Raw genomic sequence first — 8,487 nt, 5'->3', positions numbered from 1 at the left:
CCAAAACTGATCTCAATTCAAATTTCTAATGGAGTTTGCAACAATAACTACTCATTTAAATACATCATAAAATATTAAAATGTTAAAAAAAAAGTGCTTGTAATCACTGAATGGTAAAGATTTTTTTAATTTATTAATTTTGGACCCTATTGACCCCTAATTCGTTGGGACCAAAACTTCCAAAATCAATCCAAACCTTCCTTTTGTGGTCATAAACCTTGTGTTAAAATTTCATAGATTTCTTTAAACTAATACTAAAGTTATTGTGCAAAAACCAAGATAAATGCTTATTTAGGACCTGTTTTTTGCCCCTAATTCCTAAACTGTTAGGTCTGAAACTCCCAAAATCAATCCCAACCTTCCTTTTGTGGTCATAGACCTTATGTTAAAATTTCATAGATTTCTATTTACTTATACTAAAGTAATTGTGCGAAAACCAAGAAAAATGCTTATTTGGGCCCTGTGTGGCCCCTAATTCCTAAACTGTTGGGACCAAAACATTCAAAATCAATCCCAACCTTTCTTATATGGTCATAAACCTTGTGTTTAAATTTCATAGATTTCTATTTACTTTTACTAAAGTAAGAGTGCGAAAACCAAATGTCTTCAGACGACGACGACGACGGACGACGACGACGACGCCAACGTGATACCAATATACGACCAACAAATTTTCAATTTTTGCGGTCGTAAAAAACACATTTCCCCCTCCCTTTTCCAAATACTCTATGGGGGGAAAATCCCATTTGAAACAAACAGAAAAGGTAGAAATGTAGTGATCCTTAACATTGCAATTCTTTTTATTCGTCTGCAAGCACGCTGATGCAGCCTACGTTTTTAATACGTAATCGAGACATCTTTACTCTACTGCAAATCATCCAAAATGACTTTCCTAAAAAAGACAACTTAACTACCAAAAAAAGGGGGGGGGGGGGGGTTTCTGAGTCAGAATTTTTTCTCGCGCGAAAGTTCACATTTAGTTGTTTTTTTTCGATGGTACCAATTCAATATGTAACACTATAATGTATAAGGGAAACTTTGGATTCAGAATATTTGTTCATTCTAACCGTCTGTATGACTTGATTTTTTTTTATCAATCCATCCCCCTTAACAAGTTTTTTTTAAGGTAAAGTGGTCGTTCCCTACCTGCTAGAAAAGTTGTTTGAAATTCGGTTCTACGTAATGAACATTAAAGTGATATATACTACACTGTATGTAGTTTACAAGTGTGAACAAATCTTATGTACTGGTAGCTAAACAAGGTGTATAGATCATTAGATATGAACAAATTTAATGTGAAACTAGTGTACATTACATTAAACCAAATGTAAACCTGTTTACTGTACACGGCGTTTGGTGTGAACACGGCCTAACACAATTAATGTATTAAAAGTTAGCAAGTATAATAGATTAAAATACATTCAGTAATATAACTTAGCAATGGATGTTATTTAATACTTTAATCATACCAAAAAATGTCCTGTGAAAAAAATTCCAGGTGGACATCTTATCACAGAAGTATAATATTTAATTATGTCCACGTTGGTAGACACTTTTTCATACTTAAGGACATTTTGTCATAGAAAAATGTGTCCAGGACATATTTAAATAAGTAAATATTGTCCACGGATCGTATTTACTAGGACATAATGTCCGGTGGACACTGTTTTATTGGGGACATTATTAAATCCTACATCTGGATAAGTAATCCCGGGGGCCGGAGGGGTTTCTTATCCGACACGCCGTATTCCGAGGTGTATAGCTAACTTACACCTCATTCTAAACCCTATATTTGTTAAGAGGCAATGCCAGAGAAAACCAGGCAGAACTTGGAAATTTTGTTCAACAACCTTTTTGAGATAAATGTGTTTTTGTATTGTATCCACCTTGTTTTGTTGGGAAATGACATTTTTAAAAGTCATATTGGGTTATTATGTATAAAAAAATGAATTTGATTTTTCAGTAAATTTGACTGCTTATATAGGGAAATATGGGTATTCATTTCTCAACAAAAACAGCCTACAATATAACAATTGATATATATTCTAAAAGGTGACCATGAATACAGCAGAAAATTATTATAACATCTCTGGTATCTGTTGATATGTAAATGTTCTAATGCAGTAAACTGTCAGGAAACAGCAGTTTGTTTTCGACTTTTTGGTGTTTAGACATACCAAAAGTGATGCTCTTCAATTTAAAAACCGATAAAGGTTGTAATCAGCTGTTTGGTGAAATGAACTTCTGCTGCATATTTTTATACATAATTGACCATTTTGATACGATTTAACAAATGTATATAACTTTGTGGTGTTGGGAAACTTATTTCCCTCATCAAGAGATTGTTGCATACATGTACGGATGATCTATTCCTACAATCTCCGGCGCAGAGATCACATATCCGTTCCGTTCAATACTACGTAACACTACACTCAATATGACCTCTGCCATACCTTTTTTTGCGTACTTTTTCTTCTCAATCTCTAAACAAAAATTAAATGCCTATGATGACTTTTTTTTATCAAAATTTATCAATCAATCTTCAATTTTAAAAGAATAACAAAAGTTTTAATGAAATTTATTTAAAAAATTTATATTTATCAAATAAAAGCTGATTGTCGCACTTCTGTTATAGATTGTATTTCCTGTCAAATTATGTAAACAAAGTAGTCTGCAAAGGGATTATTTTTATTTCTGTATCGATGTTTTTTTATACATATTTCACTTTTTTTATGGATTTCTTCTTCAATTTAAATAATTTGATATGTCTTGCAATGCTTGTTATACCACAAATTCGTGGAGATTTCATTCCTTGAAATCTGACCTTTTTTCTTTTTTCGACAAATTTACAAAGAATTTTGTATCAGTTTACATTCCAACTACCAAAAAACAAACATTGTGTAACTCCTGCTATTGTACGTTAAAGAAATTGAAAGAGTGGAGTGAGAACATATACAGGTAACTCAAGTGCTTAAATTGTCTACATAATGAACATTTCCGTATACATGTACACTAGATATATTATACATAAATGTCTTTCATGAATTTGTAATCCATGACCATGTCTTATTAAATAATAATGATCTGGACCTCTGAAGTTAAAAGAAGTCCATATGAATAGCCCCCAAAATTAGTTTTTAATTTTTATCAAAAAAGCAAAATAAAAGGTGTAAAAAATATATATACATGTATAGTGCATGCAGTGGACCATGTTTGACCAAGGAACTAGCCACTAAAGTTTAAGACTGTTATTTATCAGTAGCTATGATATCTCTATTTAATATTGAACACAACATAGCTTGAGATAATTATTAATTATTCTTCAACTTGGTGTAACTGATATTCTTATAATCACATTCTTTGTAACATTGCAATTTTGCATGTTTGACAAACAGAACTTCTTATTTTCCTGACCAAAATTGAGTGGAGGTTTAAGTAAATTATATAGGTTAGCGATTTAGGCATTCCTAGCTATTTAAACAAGAATACAATTTTTTTTTAAAGATTTCATTGTTTCTTCACTTCTCTATGAAAAGATTGTGTAACTTATTGATGTTAATTTCTCCTTCCAGTTAAAATTGAAAGATACAAAAAATATTTATCATATGAATTACATGTACTTTATCTGTTGATTTTCTTGTAGAACTGAGAGAATTGATACATTTAGTGATCATGCTGTGTTTCAGGAACAACATGTCAATCAATTGGTTACTGAAACAGGGTATGTGTAGATAGTTGATGAATACACATGAAATGTGGGGAAGGGTTCATGTCAACAATTCAGCTACCACTACACAAAAAAAAAACTTGAAAATACTAAAATAAATATTATGAATATTAACAAACATTTATTGCACTTTTTGTACTTTTGACCTTTGTTTGATATTAGATAATTGGTCTCCATTGCCAATGATACACTAAGTGACATGATTGAAATCTTTTTGATTATTTAGCTGCTATTTAATATAAGACATAAAATAAGACCTTTATTGATCTCAGTAGAATATTAAAGATAATATTATGTTGGGTAGCACTCAATGTAACAATATATACAGTTGGACTATATAATTATTCAATTGTAAACTGGTAAATATTGGTATATACTTATGTGCTTTCATCATGTTCATGTCATATAAATTGCATAGTTCTAATTCTGATTTTAGAATTTCACCTGATCCACAGATAATTGATTGTTTAAGGAATGGTCACTTTGGTTCCATTGAGTAAGTAACTTACCTTTATTATATATTTATACTGTGTGATTCATTAAATGCTAATTATTCATTTTTATAAACATAGTACAGGTATAAGAGATTTTTTATTTAAATTTTTCAAAATTTTAAAAGTTAAAACATTATAGGATATTTATTTAATTAAACCTTTTGGAATAATGAATGCACCTTTGCATTTTTTGTCATGTTTAATTCTAAGGCATATATAATGAAAGCTGTATAATGTATATATAATTACATATGCTATGGTTAAGATGGCTCTACTTACAAAAATCTACTTAGGCCAAATGAAAAAGTATGTGTGGTTCCAGTTACATCTGAAAAAAAGTTAGGGTAGGTACAAAAAATGTAGTTAGGGATTTTTTTTTTATTTTATGGTTTTTTTTTTACATTGAGTCTATGGCATGTATGTGAGCAACATTCTGACTTTAACAGTGCTTAATGAAAAATGACAATAAAATCTTTAGGGTAGGCTATTTTCAAGCCAAAAAAGTAGGGACGGTAGGGTTACCGGAACCACACATATATTTTTCTTTGGCCTTATAACAGGCTATAGTTTAAACTTGGAATAATTTTTAATAATGGCATTTGCATAATACAATGTACATTTGATTAATTTGGCTGTACAAATATATGTATCTAGTCAAGTGCTTGAAAATTTTGATAAATTCCATATTTATTTTGTACTATGATGTGATAGAGTAGTTTTCAATAGAATGTACTGTGCCGCTCACAACAATATCTATACAAAATACAATGTATGGGAAGGGTTATGGACTGCTCAAAACAAATAAACAGAGAATTTGTTCAAAAAGTAATACAAATATATTTGTTTGAAGTCTAGAACCTGGTCTATCACATACAGTTGGTCCAGCAGGGGATGCTGGCAGTATAGACAAATCAGAGTAAGTAATTATCTGTAGGAACTTTAGAATAAGTGATGTCAACACATTTCATATTATATTAAAAGAAGATGTGGTATTATTGCCAATATGACATGTATGAGACAACTTTCCACAAGAGACAGATTGACACAAAAGAAATCACAGCTATAGGTCACTGTCAAGTCTTTAACAATGATAAAAACTGTTATGGCTTAGTCAGCTAAAAAAAGACAAAGTAATCACAAATGTAAACAATTCAATTGACAAAACTTATGGCCTAATCAAAGTGCAAAAAATAGATGAAAAACAATTATGGAGCACAGCAACAAACAGCCTTATTTAAATTACAGGATCTTGGCTTGGGACAGGAAAATTCAAACAGAATGTGGTTGGGTTGAAAATGTAACCAGGGACAGAGGTGTTACAGTACACAGTACATTATGCACATGACAAAAAAATATGGTCTACATGTCAATGAGATAGCTTCCCCCAATTAAAAAAATCATTTAGAAGCAATAGATCCATATCCTGTGACATACATAAATAACAAAGTTATTGAAACACCAATGTATATATGAATATGAACATGAATATACCGGTAATAATTATAGTTGATTGTTTAAAATGTAGTCTGAAAAGCAACCAACTTGCAAAAAAGTCCCAGGCACAAAGAATAATTGTAGGAAAAATGGAATATTTATCATTTATGGGAATCTGAAGAAAAAAAATATCACCTATCATTTTGTACTTTTTTACATAATGTGAAATTACAATGAATTATGAGTATGCACATGTGGTTACATTCATATCAACAGTTTTATATAACTTTTTTCAGTATAAATGACACATTTATTCCAGAGGAGGATTGCATACTATCATCAGGAGTAAAAAGATCTTTTACAGAGTATATATCATCTATATGTTTAAGTCACACTATAGCTCAGGTTGATTTTGCTTTGTCCACTCTTCCACAGTGGGAATTGGCACTGGGTGGGCAAAATTCCAGCTTGTCCAGTCTGACCACCAATAGGAGTGGGCATGTAATTTCTATTGTTTAATCAAAAGACAATTTTTGCAAGTACAATCAATTGAAAAAAGCAGATAAGCATTTGTAAATAAGGAATAACGATACTGTTATTAAAGAGTTGTCACCGTTAATTGTAGATTTGACGGTCACAAATGCAGTTTTATTGGCGACCAATATTTGCTGCCGTCAAATCAAAATTGACAGTGTCAACTCTTCAACTACAGTACTGTTATTCTGGTTCTAATACATTTAAAAAATAAGATAAGTTACAAGTTGAAAAAATGTATAAATTTGACATACAAAAAAAAGTCAGCGAAACTTTATGAATATTTTTGGCCTATAAATGTCATTGCTAAACGTGACGTCAAAGACTGTACATAACCTTAAACTAGATCATTTATGAGTTTGAATAAAGTTTATGCTTTCATAACTTGTAAATGCTTAGTATCTTGAAAATTTGATATGCAATAGTACTTCTATTTTTCAACATATATATCCTCAACTCTCATACAAATCTTGAAGACTTAAGTCAATGTCTATGAAATATCTTTTACTACCATTAAATGTTTATTTTTACAGTGACCATTCATATATCAACCACAAAGGGCACAATGCAAGTGATTCAAATGACCATGAATATTCCTGTAACTTGCACACAGAAGAGGATGAAGAAGATGATGAAGACGTCAATATTTTATGTCAGGATAGAACAAAACAAATATTAAAACTACTCAATTTAAAGAGTAATGCTGCATATGACTACCCAAGCATGTTAAGGACTTGTAGTCAGACAGATCTTAGCGAAAAAGACATCTTCATGAGCATTATTGAAGAAATGAAAACACGGTATTATTAACATCATCATCATGATGATCATCATAATTTTCTGCAAGCATTTTTAGGTCAGATTTTCTCAAAATGATTTCTGATATGAAATATGGAGATTTTGCATGATTTTCAATGAGACTTCTATATTGGTAGAGATAATTTGACTAAGATACAAACTACCTTCAACAATAAGCATAATCTTTACCTTTTAGCAAATGAAATAAAAATTTTAAATAAAATACCAACAGTCTAATACATACAACATCAATGATTCAAAATCACATGTGGCAGAAAAACAAAACAAATTTCAATTGATTTATTCAGACAGATAGTTATAGAATTTTTAACATAAATATCTGCAAGAATAAATACTTCTTTGTAAGACATTATCCATTTAAATGTTATTTTTTTAAATAATAATTTCAAAAATTATTGTTCTTTTATCATGTTTATCTCTGAATATTGAGGATGAAGATTGAATCATTATCTTTCTAGACCTGAAATCTATTTTGTGTACATACATTACCATTTAGAATACTACTTATTTAATTATTGAAATTCTTTGAACTTATATTTATTAATACATTTGTACTTAAATATTTAATATGAATTCACTTGTTTATTTGAATACCAATAGATGTCCACAACTGCTTGAAATACTGTTATCAGTATGTGTGAAAGATACGACAAAAGTTAATTTAAGGCAAATTAACAGTGTTGCTGTTGCATATTCATCTCTAATGTTTGCTAGAAACAACAAAAACTCTGGTATACAAAGATGTATTACCCTGTTAGCTGTTAAAGGAGATGCAAATGATGAGGTACGAAATAATCATGGTAATGTAATACAACATAGTTTGTATAAATGTCATATAAGATACATTTTCTTCAGCAGGAGACCCAGTGATGATTATTTAATGATAGGGGCTGATGTTATTGATGGAGTTTGGTTATTAAAGGTGGCACTTTGAAAATACAGCTGTTTCTCAAACCACACTTCTTTTGGGGAGATCTAAAATATTCATAAAAAAATAATTGTGTTTACATACTGGTTCCCAGTTCTGATCTGTATGTTGCATCTAACAGAGACATATCTTGGGAATGTTACCAGTAAATATACATGTGCATATTGTTTATATTGAAATCTGTGGTAACCCTTCATTTGAGATACGGGGTAGCTAAGAAAATTAGTGTTAGTTTAAAATTTGAGAAGTTCAAGGCATATAAACGTTGAAAATATGCCGCATACCGCTGTATTTCGACCTTTGAGATTAATTGAAGTGCATATGAACTTTAAATTCTTCGATTAGATTTTTTTCAAAACTTCATAGTAAAAGTGTTACAGCTTTAGCCGTAAAAGGAGTTCCAACGGAAATTGCATTCTCAATATTTACAAAAATGCAACCTAAATCTCAGTAAATTGAACAGCTTATGACTGGAATTGTACTCTATACCTAGATATTCTTAGGTTTTTATGATTTTTTACTGTTATGCCACTTGTTTTGCTCCTTCAATG

At 30.4% G+C, this 8,487-nt stretch overlaps 1 protein-coding gene across 1 annotated transcript; it reads left to right on the top strand.

The window, feature by feature from the left end:
- Positions 1-2,408: 2,408 nt before the first annotated feature.
- On the top strand, positions 2,409-7,254 carry LOC143052417 (uncharacterized). Its single transcript, XM_076225447.1, has 6 exons — positions 2,409-2,958; positions 3,644-3,721; positions 4,164-4,223; positions 5,072-5,137; positions 5,952-6,020; positions 6,723-7,254. Exons 1-6 carry the CDS (start codon positions 2,765-2,767, stop codon positions 6,997-6,999), a joined length of 744 nt encoding a protein of 247 aa, XP_076081562.1. The 5' UTR covers positions 2,409-2,764; the 3' UTR covers positions 7,000-7,254.
- Positions 7,255-8,487: the final 1,233 nt, after the last annotated feature.

Source organism: Mytilus galloprovincialis, chromosome 11 (assembly GCF_965363235.1).
Source record: "Mytilus galloprovincialis chromosome 11, xbMytGall1.hap1.1, whole genome shotgun sequence".
NCBI lineage: Eukaryota > Metazoa > Mollusca > Bivalvia > Mytilida > Mytilidae > Mytilus > Mytilus galloprovincialis.
The sequence above is the reverse complement of the archived record's forward strand: the minus strand, read 5'-3'. Positions and strand labels throughout refer to the sequence as shown.

Coding starts and splice junctions, on each gene's coding strand:
- LOC143052417 (XM_076225447.1), top strand. CDS start 2,765: ATGTCTTGCAATGCTTGTTATACCACAAATTCGTGGAGATTTCATTCC. Junction 5,138..5,951: donor GGCAGTATAGACAAATCAGA/GTAAGTAATTAT, acceptor AACTTTTTTCAG/TATAAATGACACATTTATTC. Junction 6,021..6,722: donor GTAAAAAGATCTTTTACAGA/GTATATATCATC, acceptor TTATTTTTACAG/TGACCATTCATATATCAACC.